This window comes from Limulus polyphemus, unplaced genomic scaffold, assembly GCF_000517525.1.
Source record: "Limulus polyphemus unplaced genomic scaffold, Limulus_polyphemus-2.1.2 Scaffold95, whole genome shotgun sequence".
NCBI classification, from domain to species: Eukaryota; Metazoa; Arthropoda; class Merostomata; order Xiphosura; family Limulidae; genus Limulus; species Limulus polyphemus.
This window is the reverse complement of record NW_013665705.1, coordinates 1,104,784-1,119,233: the sequence shown is the minus strand read 5'-3', so window position 1 is coordinate 1,119,233 and position 14,450 is coordinate 1,104,784. Positions and strand designations below refer to the sequence as shown.

The 14,450-nt window shown below is 33.6% G+C and overlaps 1 protein-coding gene across 6 annotated transcripts in view; it reads right to left on the bottom strand.

Moving 5' to 3' along the window:
• LOC111088429 overlaps positions 1-14,450 on the bottom strand; it is a 76,503-nt gene that overhangs the window by 27,010 nt on the left and 35,043 nt on the right. For all 6 annotated transcript variants that reach the window (XM_022398544.1, XM_022398553.1, XM_022398540.1 and 3 more), the window contains exons 7-14: positions 13,679-14,001; positions 13,288-13,552; positions 10,858-11,189; positions 8,893-8,990; positions 6,610-6,700; positions 3,643-3,768; positions 2,016-2,124; positions 584-882 (exon numbers count right to left, since the gene is read on the bottom strand). In XM_022398544.1, coding sequence (XP_022254252.1) covers positions 584-882; positions 2,016-2,124; positions 3,643-3,768; positions 6,610-6,700; positions 8,893-8,990; positions 10,858-11,189; positions 13,288-13,552; positions 13,679-14,001 — 1,643 coding nt within the window. The remainder of the gene's footprint in view (positions 1-583; positions 883-2,015; positions 2,125-3,642; positions 3,769-6,609; positions 6,701-8,892; positions 8,991-10,857; positions 11,190-13,287; positions 13,553-13,678; positions 14,002-14,450) is intronic.

Genomic DNA, 14,450 nt, shown 5'->3' with positions numbered 1-14,450 from the left:
ATTTAATCATCAAAGGTAATTTTCTGACTGAGTATAATCTGACCAAGCGTGCTTGTTTGAGGAGCACAAGCCACAAAATGCACGTTCTTCTCCATACAAATCAACTAGGTTGTTTCAAACTTTTTGTAAGAGTGTCAGTTAAAAATTATAATTTATTCGAGAACACTGAGTTTGACGAAAATAATTCAGAGCCGATGCTAACGTAGGTCCATTGGACCGGGTTCCCATAAAAGTCGTCGTCCTTCCAAGATAATGCAGTCCATTAACCTAATTTTAGACGTCTCATTGCCCCCCCCCCCCCATTCCATCCCAGTTAAGAAAAGCTGAAGTCAGGACTGATATCATTTAGACGTAAGTTCCAACTTCATACACTCCACAAAAAAGTTTTTCAGCAACTCATAAATGCATTACCATTCATCAATTTACTGACACACTTCAAACACAATGTTCACAAACGTAAGAACTTGCAACTGAGTAAATGAGAACTATATTTTAGTAAGGTGTAATTCAATTTTTGTTGAAAACATAAAACTATCCACAAATATATAACAACGCTACAATGCTGTATTCTAACACAACCTACCAGGATAACCACCAGGAGAGCCTAAACGATCGAGACTGTTAGTCCGAGGATTTTGGTTATGCAACTGTGACGATGTTAAATTTTCAGGATGGTTGCGTCTCCATACACTCCTGGTGCCATTATTTCCACTATAATAGCTCCGTTCTGGGGAGAGCCTCCCAAAGTCTCTAGGTCTCCCACTAGATCCACGCGGGTTGTGACCCTGACCTGGACCAGAGTCATCGAACGGTCTATATCCACGATTTGGGGTATGTCGCTGCACGTGACTCACTCCCTGCGGTTTGAGGACATTTAAGTCACTGCGATAAAAAAAAATGGTAATTGAGCTCATGTTAATCCGTTGCTCAAGATACCGTGGTTTACTCTAACAACTCATAAAACCACAGAAACTATAAATATAGCAACTTTTAGTTATGGATAGCGCCAGTAGGGTGATTTATAACTTAAAATGGAGTTGAAATTATCCAAAGTTAAAACTCACTGCATAAACTTCAACTTTTCTCAAGTTTATCGTTTAAATAGGTTCTCAAAAAACTATGACTGGCAATGACTCGAAAACAACGTTCTTGACTCTACGTAATCAATAAAAACAAAGACAAGTTCTCTCAATTCCATGCCTATATTAATGTTGAACTTGTCATATTATGTATATGGGGAAAATGATTTCATTGATAGTGTTTATAGTACATTATTATATATTTTACTGTCACCGTTTGATTGTTTCATATTACGAATATTATTTTGTTTGTTTGTTTTTGAATTTCGCGCAAAGCTACTCAAGGAATATCTGCGTTAGCCGTCCCCAATTTAGCAGTGATACACTAGAGGGAAGGCAGCTAGTCAACACCATCAACCATTAACTCTTCGAATACTCTTTACCAACGAATAATGGGATTGACCATCACAGTATAACGCCCCGCGACCATTAAACTGCAAGTCGAGGACCCTAACCACTAGGCCACTATGAATATTAATTCCTAGTCGTGTATATTACACACATATTTTTCGTTTAGCTTATAACAGCGTGTGTGCTGATAGAAGTGTTTCAATGTAGCCGCTTTAATCAGTACATAAAGAATACGTGAATTTCCTGAAATATGTAGCTGTGTGGTTTATATTAGGCGAAACGGTAAAACAACATTTTTCTGATGCTCGCAAGTGTTGTGCTAAACATTGCAGTATGTTATCACTAGCAAGTAAAAAAAAACTATCTATAGTTTTAAAAACTTTATTGAAACTGAAACCCATTAAACAAATACACGGAAAAACCTGATCTGTAGAACCAAAAACTAGCACTAATCGCTTATAAATAACAAGAATAAAACAGACTGCAAGACGAAACTTAATAATACAAATTGAATTAAAAAGTATACAACTCTAAAAAGGTAAAAGTTTTCTTGAATGCAGAAGTTCTGATGATTGAAAAGATTACCTTCGGATAACCATTTCTACTTCGTCTTCGGAAGACGCAATAATTCGTTTAACTTCTTCGAACGTTTTGCCATTTAAAGTAATTCCATTCCATTCTAGAACTTGATCGCCTGCAGGATCCAATAAAACATATATTTCAAAAAACTTTCAAAATATCAGACATTAAAGTACTCAAATGTTACTTTAATCCAATATACTTACATGATATTCTTTAAAGCTGATATCGGAACAGCTTTGAATTATATATATTTATGAAAAGGATATAGTATTCTGAAAATCACATGTTCAAAATAACACCCAAGTTTTGTTTTCCAGCATAATGTTGTCTTTTATCCTAACAATACTTCAAAGAATTTGCATATTAGATTGGATATATATATATATATAACCAAAAGTGTAGCTTAAGTCATAAAATCGTAATTGTCGAGAACGATATTAATATCTTGAGCAACGTTATTAAACGTTGTATAATTGAACATAAAGAAGCATAAGCACAACGATATGACAGCAAAACTACAGTAATATGTAAAAGAAAACAAAAGAATAATTTATTTGACCCATTAACATAATATTAATACTGCTACGACTTTCATTCCCATATTTTTAATTCGCGAATAATAAAGTTATTTAAAGAATTTAAATAAAGTTATTTATTTGAATTTACTTATTATTATTATTCGTGTTAATTTTAAGCTTTTCCGTTTATTATTTTTGTGCCTTATTTAAATTGTAGTAACGAATACTTTGCCTTTGTTATTTTAACCTTTTAACCGGCCCGGCATGGCCAGGTGGTCAGGGTCGCAGGTTCGAATCCCCGTCACACCGAAACATGCCCACCCGGTGTCCGGACGAGAAGGTCAGTCCTACTCCCGGATACTCACCTCCAAAAGGAATTTGGAGGTGTGTGAAACACCATACGCAAAAAAAAAACCTTTTAACTAGCCCCAAATTAAACGAAACAAGAAAGTTCACTTATATCGTGAGACCGACTCCTGACGACGATAGAGCCCTCATAAAAAAATAATTATATCGTAGCAACACCTTTTAAATTAATAAATAAAAAGAAGAAAAACTGGAAAATTTCAGTTGCCATTTATTTTAAAGCTATACGATAGCAAACTCAAGAAAAATGTTGAAGTAATCGAAACTGCTAAACAAACAGACAAAAAAAAGAGGCAAAAACCTATTGAAGTTAATACGAAATACATCTACTCGTTTGATGTATTTGGAAAGTTCAATAGGTGAATAAATAAAACTATTAAGCTCTAAACAATTCCCTTCCCCTCAAACTTTGAAATAGTTTTTAATTTCCTAGCAACTAGTACTAACGAAAATATATCCGCTAATTTTGATAAAAGACATCTTTGGTGTGTTTAGGAAAATTCAAAACAATTATAGTTAACTAAAATTCTAAATTTAAAAATGAAATTTTGGGTTATCCTTTTGTGTAGCTTTACGTCTTTCCATACTGCAGTAGTTTCTTAGGCAACAGTCAATAATATTTTACCCTAGTAGTGCAGTAGTTTCTTAGGCAACAGTCAATAATATTTTAACCCTAGTAGTTTGCAACACAACAAAGTAGGCATATATGCTAACGTTATATTTTCCAAAATATTTTGTGTATCTACCTTCTGCAACCTCTCCCAAAGTATCGACCATGACGCTGGGGTAAATTTTAGCAATATATGCTCCAGTCATTCCATTATTGTCAGGAATTTCTTTGCCCCCAATAATTTCTAAACCAAATCCATTTCCTGTAAAAGAACAACAAAAAAGTCAGGAGCATTTTTAATTACACTGTAATTAAGTATAATAATATATATAGTAATAATATATTATATTGGTTTGTTTATTAAAGCAAAGCTACGTTGGGCTATCTGTTTTGTCCACCAACCTGGGGAATCAAACCCAGAATTTTAGCGTCGTAAGTCCTTAAATATACCGTTCTCCCAACGAGGGACAATTATATTTGTAAGTCTTATAGCTACGTAATATTAGAACAAAGCCACATTGGACTATCTGCCGTGTCTAACTCAGGGAATCGAACCCCGGATTTTAGCGTTTTAAGTCCGTAAATTTACCGCTGTCCTATCGAGGAGGGAATGTCGATTTACTACTATTACTATCTCATTGTCATGGTGAGCCTAGTTTGATTATACTTAGGTTTAGTGGAAAAAATAACAGCATCATCGTGCATTAACAAGTATATTTAAAACTATAATCAATGCAACAAGCGTGATTATATTATATTCATAGCTGGCACATTTTAAAGCATTAAGAGTAACGAAAAAATTAAAACACGTCGGTGTACAATTATAGGAAACTAATTGAAAACACGTTTGATTTTTTGTTCGTTCATCCGAATAACACCTTACGCACAATATTAGCTAAACGGCCATGTCAGAGATCCATATGAACCATGCTTAGCCGTCCCTATTGTGAATTGTGGACCAAGGGGAAGGCACCCAGTAGAGTAGCGAAGCGTGTTTGATAATACCACGTCTCGAACCCAAGATTCACGGAGGCCGATCGCAGCTCAATGATTAGCGTACTGGGCTGTGGATCTGGTTTACGTGGTTTTCACATCCTGTTACTGCAAAAAGAATGAAGAAGAAAAATTGCGCTCCACACTATGGGGCCATGGGTGCATTATAAGTGTGACGGTCAAATCCCACTATTTGATTAAATTAGTCCACGAGTTGGCGGTAGGTGGTGTTAACTAGCTGCTTTCCCTTTAGTCTACCACTTCAAAGCTAGGGGCGAGCAGCGCAGATAGCTCTTGTGTAGCTTTGCGCGAAATTCAACAAAAACATAAATCTTCGGATCACTAGTCCCATTCCGATACGCCAACCACCAGGTCAGGCTTGGGCCCCACAACAAGTGTCAATATTATATATATATACATACATGTGTGTTTGAGTCTATTTTAGACATTATTCTATACTCCAGGAAAAATTGTTCCTATTTTTGTTCAATGACAACTGTTTACGTTCGTCTCGCCTATTTTATTTAGTGAATGTCAGGGTATTTAGATATTACATAATACTCTTTTGGTATTCACTCTAAAAATTCTCTCATTATTTGCTTAGCACAGACTCTCCTGACATCTCGATTTTTAAAAAGGTTTGTTTATCGAACTTCGTGCAGAGCTAATTCGAGGACTATCTGCGCTAACCATTCCTAATTTTGAAGTGATAGATTAGAGGGATGGCAACTACCACCCACCGTTATCTCTAGGAGTACTCATTATCAACGAATAGTGAGCTTGAACGTTACATTATACCCCCTCCTACAGATGAAAGGACAAGCATCTTCGGTGAAGGGTTTTGATCCCGCAACTCACATATTATTAATCGAACGCTCTAACCACCAAGCCATACCAGGCTATTTGAAAAAAGGATTGTCGAAGTAAAATGGCATGTGAAAACTCGGAATCGCATAACATAAGGATTTATCTGTATTAAGTATCACTTTAGTAAAATAAATGTTAAAACTGTATACTTATACTGTATAACTAATAATAAAAACACCAATTACAGAATTAATACAACTAATGTAGATTATAACGCTAAAAGTCTGGTTTCGATACCCATGGTGGCTAGAGCAAATATAGTCCATCGTGTAGCTTTGTGCTTAACATCAAAGAAAAAACACTAATGGAAATACAAGTATTTAGAAAATGTCTTAATGTTGGATTTGAATACCGTACCGTACTTCGTAACTTTAAAAAAGCAAATTCAATGAATTTATTAACATTTACTTTTGAATATGTAAAACATTAGAGTGCACACTGTCCACAGTTAGCATTTAAATAGCAAGAGGATTAGAGATCTTATCTGTGAAACACAAGTAAACAGTTTCATTGATATAATCTTCAGACATACTGTGTATTAAGTAGAAAGAAGTTGAAGGATTTTGTCTATGAAACACAAGTAGACAGTTTTATTGACATAATTTTGGACAGACTGTCTATGTATCAAGTAGCAAAAAGTTAAAGGATTTTGTCTATGAAACACAAGTAGACAGTTTTATTGACATGAAAACTGTCTACTTGTGTTTCATAGACAAAATCCTTTAACTTTTTGCTACTTGATACATAGACAGTCTGTCCAAAATTATGTCAATAAAACTGTCTACTTGTGTTTCATAGACAAAATCCTTTAACTTTTTGCTACTTGATACATAGACAGTCTGTCCAAAATTATGCCAATAAAACTGACTACTTGTGTTTTGTAGGCAAGATCTTTTAACTTTTTGCTAGTTGATACATACACAGTCTGTCCAAAATGTTGACATAATTTTCAAACACAAATCACCTGATGATGACAAAACCTTGTCGAAACGTTGTACATTTGCTGTTATGTTAGACTTGTATTAAAGTTTTTCTTCATTACCCATTCAACCCATCTCCAAGCATTATTATACGTTAGGAATGTACGTGTGTGTATTTGTGTTATTATTTAATTATTTTAAACTTTTCAATATGATCTATCAGACGTTTCTCTAGGTCACTAATACTCAGGAAAATTTTGGTAATATTGTTAACTACAAGGGGTGAATTTGATCAACTTTTATTTGATCTAATATTATCTTACCCTTCACAAACCGATCCTTAGGATCTCGAGTCAGTAGGATTCTTTTAACTGGAAAATCGTATTGGTTTCGCCTTCGAGGTGAGCTTCTCTCCTAAAGCCCATTAAATATCACATAAACAAGTTATTTTAAATATTAAATATCAATTAAAGAAGTTATTTTAAATATTAAATATCACATAAACAACTTATTTTAAATATTAAATATCACATAAACAACTTATTTTAAATATTAAATATCAATTAAAGAACTTATTTTAAATATTAAATATCACATAAACAAATTATTTTAAATATTAAATATCACATAAACAATTATTTTAAATATTAAATATCAATTAAAGAACTTATTTTAAATATTAAATATCACATAAACAAATTATTTTAAATATTAAATATCACATAAACAAATTATTTTAAATATTAAATATCACATAAACAAATTATTTTAAATATCACATAAACAAATTATTTTAAATATTAAATATCACATAAACAAATTATTTTAAATATCACATAAACAAATTATTTTAAATATCACATAAACAAATTATTTTAAATATTAAATATCACATAAACAAATTATTTTAAATATCACATAAACAAATTATTTTAAATATTAAATATCACATAAAAAAGTTATTTTCCTATGAAGTACTGAAACATATGATGATAAAAATTTGAAGGACTCATCTCGTATGTTTAAATGCATAAATTGCATAACAAATGTGTCTAATTTTAGGGATTTTATTATGGATAATAATTAGTTGGTGTGTTCATAGGGATTATTTTATAAATGAAAATTAGTTAGTGTGTTTGTTTCATAATTACGTTTCACATCAGTTTCATAGCAACTATTTGATCGTCAATTTGATCCCCCCCTCTCAGTGGCACAGCGGTATGTCTGCGGATTTATACCGCAAGAAACCGGTTTTCGATACCTGTGGTGGGCAGAGCACTGATAGACCATTGTGTAGCTTTGTGTTTAATAACAAACAACAACAACCTCGTAAATTTGAAGGTTCGTACTGAACATCTAGAAGTCACGTATATTATAAAACGTCACGTATAAAATTGACTTCTCATGAATCAGAACTTAAAAGTTTACTCCGCCATATTTTCAGGGTTTCCGTATCAAATCATTACTTTCAGTAATTATTTAAATAGTATCTGGTTCGTACTACTTATTATCTCGTGCGTACGATATGAAACCTTCACATTTTTTTTTTTACACTTTGCAGTTCAGGACTTCCTTATTTTCCTGAAATTAAAGTTTGTTTGGTATCAACATTTCCAACACTGTACTCAATGACACAAAAATAGGAGGGACACAAGTCCCGTCATCGATTCGAAGACATTTGTGTATTTAAATAAAAAGACTAACAAAAATTAATTATTGTCTTAAAAACTGAAAATTTATGTTTTATTTTTTGATTTAACTTTCACATTAAATATTATTAATTAACATCCTGTATAACTAGTTTATAAACAATGACAGATAACTTTTCCTTAAACCAGGGTTTCCCAAACCTTTTTGAGTTGTCGACCCCTTGACATACAGTTGCCATCGCCCCACCAAATTCTTAGAATATAAATTATAAATGAAACTTCATAATCAAGAAACTTCAATATATATATAACCAACTCTTATTCATCATAATACAATCGTTAGGAAACATAACATGTAAAAAAAGAACCAGGTTTTTTTTTTTCGCTCGCTGTTGCTACTAGGCGTAGTGCGGTTAGTTGCGTAAGCCAACCTTACCCTAGGAGCCATTTTCGACCCCACTATCGAGCCCTAGGTCTTTGTTGTTGTTGTTTGTTATTAAGCACAAAGCCACACAAAAGGCTATCTGTTCTCTGCCCACCACGGGTATCGAAATCCGGTTTCTAGTGGTATATGTCCACAGACATACCACTGTGCCACTGCGAGGGGGGGGGCTAGGGGTCGATATAAATCAGTTTGGGAAACCCTGCCTTAAATGAATTAGATAATAAACTCTTAGGTTAAATAAAACATATTTTCTGACGCTCATTTGAATATATATATACATACACGATATAATGTGGCATCTTTCTACCAGAAATACATATTAGAATTCAGAAAAAAACGAAAATACATAAAGAACTAAATTTCTAAAGAACTGACGTTTTACAATAAATATGACATTCACACAGACCATGAACAGTTGATCTATAAATAAACAAATATAATACAAAACTGCATTCATAGAATGCACAGAACTTAAAGTAATCTGCATACACTGAAACTGCGAACGTTCTTACTTGGACTTTGCTCTCTCGATATTCTCCTCTTGTCATCCCTTCTCTGTGATGACCTCTGGGCCGATCAGGATGACTAAACTCTCTCTGTGATTGGTGAGCTAAAAAGCGACGTATCGATCGTTATTAGTGGAGCTACTTTCACGTCTTGTTTCTCGTGTTACATTTACAAATCATTTTTATATTCCGTGTCTTTGTAATTGTTTCCTGCAGATAAATATCTCTCTGGTTGCTTATATCATCTCTCTTACATTTCTGTTTTCGGGTGATCACTTTAACGTGTTAATGTTTTACTCCACAGCAGAGTGAATAAAATGAAATAGGGTTACTCTTCCGATAAATGTCATAAAAATAAAACCACCCGACACGAAATCGGTACATATTATTAGTTTTTTATGATTTAATTATTACTCTTCACAGAACTTTATGTATTTGTTTGTGCAAACACTATTTAGCATTTTATTTAAACAGCTGTGCGTCTCTGCGTAAATGAATAAAGGAAACTGAAACCTAAGCAGTATTATACGTGATGCTGCATAACAGTTTTTGTTATATGAAATAGCGTATTTCTTGTGATACAACACACTAAGCTCATTTTATTCTATTTCCAATGATATTTTCATAAAGTAATTGTCGAAGTTAGCATTTTTAGTTAGACAATTGACTTTCATGAATTTATTTTAACATTATAGATTCAGTGTGTTTACTAAAATAATGATCTATCGTTTACTCAATAATCAAACGCCACGAGGGTTAGAATTAGAAAAAGAAAACGGTGCCTTTCAAATCATGTTCTAAGTTAGGTCCTAACAGATATAAAATACTATAAATAACACCAAACAAAAAAAAACAAACAACATTCAACTCAGTTCATTTTGCGTATATACAGTATGTTACACATGAAAGCTGATGTAAATTAATAATAAAAAAAAAAAAACATGTTGTAGCATGTTATTATAAGTTTATTAGATGGTGAACTGAAAATCAAAGTGCCAGAAATTCGTCGAAAATGATCAGAAATTAGCAAAATGATTCGTACAATAGAACCACTTTTTGGGTTTGTAACTACTGTTTAACTAGACAGCACTTGTTCTTTCAAAGCCTTCTGAAAGATACCTCAAAAATACTTTTGAATACTTTCCATTTTATCATACTGTAGTAGAACACGTATCAATACTGGACATTAAAATGTGTGAAAGAAATATATGAAATACTCCACGATAGCTACCGTAGATGCGTCTATCAAGCTGAACATAAATGGTTTCTGAGTGAAAAGTAAGTGTACTTTATGTTTGATGTTGTTATTGAGAGGTTTTAACGCTAACCCATATGGAAGCTTTACCGCTAACGGTACATTTGTAACAGGCATAGAAGACAAAAGACTTCCACACGTCACTTTAACAATTAACTAGTATATGCAAGAATACTTTAACAATTAATTAGAATATCCAAGAATATTCTAACAATTAATTAGTATACCCAGATTACTTGAACAATTAACTAGTTATACCTAAGAATACTTTAACCATTAACTAGTAACATCCAAGAATATTTTAACAATTAACTAGTTATATTCAAGACTATCTTAACAATTAACTAGTTATATCCAAGAATATTTTAACAATTAACTAGTATATCCAAGAATATTTTAACAATTTATTAGTATATCCAGATTACTTGAACAATTAACTAGTTATACCTAAGAATACTTTAACTATTAACTAGAAACATCCAAGAATATTTAACAGTTAACTAGTTATATCCAAGGATATTTGAACAATTAACTAGTTATATCCAAGAATATTTTAATAATTAACTAGTTATATCCAAGAATATTTTAAAAATTAACTAGTTATATCCAAGAATATTTTAACAATTAACTAGTTATATCCAAGAATCCTTTAACCATTAACTAGTTATATCCAAGAATATTTTAACAATTAACTAGTTATATCCAAGAATACTTACAGCGAGGTCCAACAATAGGAGCACTACCTAGATCTTCTAGAAGTTTTCGAGAACGAGAAGGCATGTCGGGAAGAATTGGCATGGCTGGAGTGAATTCGGGCACCTCTGGTGGAGTTTCCGAGTCTGGTGTTGCGGGCGAAAAGTCCAGAAAAGAGTCAATTGGAAGGCGGTTATGGCGGTGTATTCTGGAGGTCGTGTTTCCATTTGCTGGGAATGTTAAAGCAATTCTAGCGATACTATTATCCTCTTCTGTATTTTCAGGAAATCGGGCTGAAGGACTTGTAGGTTCGCTGCCATACCAAAGCACTTCTGGCTTTCGAACGTAACCATGTCTGATAATTATAAAAAAAAAAATCATTCTAACTAATATATACATATATCTTTGGTTTTGAATTTTGCGCAAAGTTACTCGAAAGCTATCTGCGCTAGTCGTCTCTAATTTAGAAATAGTACACTACAGGGAAGGCGGATAGTCAACACCACCAACTCTTAGGCTACTCTTTGCCAACGAATAATACACATACGTATACACTTGTGTTAGAAAACTAAGTGATAACATACTAGTGCAAGAACCACGTGTAAAACAGTTACGTTTAAAATATATAGTTAAAAGCGTAAAAAAGGTAATTGTATTTTCAGCATTATAAAAATGATGAATGGCAGGTCATTAACATCAAAGATGTAAACTGAAGTTAAAAGTTAAACACAAAAAATATAAAATAACTCACCCTTTACCTATATATTAAATAATACCTTAACAACTAAAATGTTTAATTTTTTATCGTATCCAAGAATTTTGGTTGTGTTAAATAATTATGAATACGTCTGAACTCATCATAAACTCAAATAAAATAAAATTTAAATATAACTGAGTTACTATATAGTAGTTTGAGTAAACTGGGCAAACTCTATAACTGATTTGGTACAACACCCCGAGTTTAATCCCACCTCTTTAGCTCATTTGGTAGAGCACCCCGGGTTTAACTCAACTTGCGAGTAATGCAAAAATAAAAATTCCACAGTGTTTATACAGAGGTGAAATACGTTATACTAAATGATTTTCGAACGTCACCACATCGTTACAACTCGTACCACCACGTCCGGTCATGATCTATTTCACGATCGTACATCTTGAAAATAACTCTGCAGCGTAATTAGAATGACAAAAGTCTTCGTCATAAAGCGGACATGTTCAAAATACCTCCTCCTCCCTGGCCTTTCCATAGTCCATTTAGTGTATGAGGATGAAAGTTTCTCAGCGCCAAATTCAAAAGTTAAATCGCACAGAAATGCATAGTCGTTGCGTCTGGCCACTTGACCGGTATGTTTTCATATGAAATGGCATACATACTTGTTGCAGGTCACTTCCTAGTTGGTCTTGACGTCTCAAGTTGATCCACATTTCTTTATTTTCCAATGTCCTTAAGTGTAAAGGATATTCCCGTCTTGTAAATTTAAAGATTGTTTGTTTGTTTATTATTATTAAGCACAAAGCTACACAAAGGGCTATCTGTGCTCTGCCCACCACGGATATCGAAACCCGGTTTCTAGCAGTATAAGTCCGCAGACATAGCGCTGTGCCACTGGGGGGCAAATTTAAAGAACTTAATCTCAACAAATCTTTATGACTTGAGCTTACGAGTATTTTGGGTCGGAAAGGACTGTTACATACACATCCCAAAACCGGGATATGGTTCTGATACATTTTGTTACACCGCGACTTTACATCACCGCAACTGTTACACGTATTGCTGATTTGCATATTCAAAATCGCACTCAACCCCGTATAACACTGACATCCACATATTTGAAAAAGAAGAAAGCTGAGTAATTATAATTCTTATATAATACTATGATACAAGCATATCATAGTATTATATATAATCAACACACAGTCGCACTTGTCCACTATTTATACAATACTACTAGTGTATAGCCCGCCAATAACTATGGGGCAAGTACTACCACCCCCCACCCCATAGTATACCTTAAGCTCACGTTTCATAGCTAACTGAAATGAATAAATTTTGCGAAATCAAGCTTGACCAAGATAGAGGCAGAAAAGGCAGTCAAACGTTGGTAAATTGTTTTGTGAGCCAATCAAAATTAAGATCATTCATGAAATGAATTCGTGACGTATTCATAGAATAAATATCAGTAAAAATCAGTTAGATTAACAACTTTAGTATATAGAAAAGCCAGTGCGTTTTGGTTACATTACGTTCCAACAATGGCTTTTATGTCATGTTGCTCAGCAACAAAAGTATAACCTGATATTGTTGTTCGACTATGTACCGAAAGTATGAAATGAAATGTATAGACAACAAAACTGGAAAAATATTTGTTGATTTCTTAATTTAGAGTCTCCGTTGATTAAAGAAGAACTGAGTAACTATATAATGAAATTATACAAAATTAATTTACATGTACCTGGAAAGTGAGGGAGTTGAGTAGCTAGCTGGGACTGCAACGTGGCTATAACCTCCCGATGTCTGTGGCTTGGAAGATCCCATATCATATTTCGTCCATGACGACGGTCCTCCACGATACAACATGTCATACGAATGAAAAGTACTCGAAGGAGGAAATCCCAAGTTACCTTGCGCGTCTCGCAAGCGTCGTCTAGGAGACATCAGGATCTCTCCTTGATAAGAAGTGGTATAATAATCTCTAGTTCCGACTTCGCCACGATAACCTAAAATGAAGAATTACATTATAGACTTACGACTTAATATAGATGTATAAGTAGTAATATGAAGCATAAAAGTGTAATGAGTGTCGCTATACATATGAATAACTAATTTCCCGAACAAGATCTCACCAAATTTCTCATAGGACTCTCTTTTCCTTGCAAGTTTTCTCAACTCTTTGCGCAACCTGCCAGTATCCTCTGTGTAAGAATCTCCTTTTCCCGTGTGTCCTTTAATTTTAATAATTTCATCACGTGTCAGCAAATCATCTTCATCCTCTGAGCCGTAAGGAGAAGGGTGCCACGATCTAGGTTTTCGAATCGTTGGTTCTCGTCGTCTTCGCCTCTCATCCAAAAAGTACTGGTACCCTCTCATCAACTCTTGCGAATCCCAGTCAGCACCTGCATCTGAGAATGATTCCCCGAGACCCGTGCTGTACCTTGTATGTCTACCACTTAGTTGGAGAAAGATATCAGAAAGAAAAAAAATAAATGTTTACTATAACGATCATTACGATATTGAGGTTCAAACAATCAATTTCAACAAGATTAATGATGAGCAACAATATATCGATAGAACGTGAAACAAGAAGAGTCGAAAAACAAAACACGTTCTACGTTTTGAAAGACCGAAGAAAGAAAAAGTTTCGGTAAATTTAACATGAAGAATGTTTGTTTTGTTAACAGGCTATCTCCTATTGTTATTTTTCCTGTGCAGCTGTGCTCTGTGGTGATAAAGTTTCTGAGAACTCGAATTTTAATTGTTCACTCAAATGAAAAACCACAAAAGCGAAGCAAAAGGTATTACGAAAGATAATGATCAGCACGGGTTATTGACTTTGACTCCATTTGGCTAGAAAGATTTAGCATCATTTTGGTTTCTTTGGATATCACAGGCCTGCGA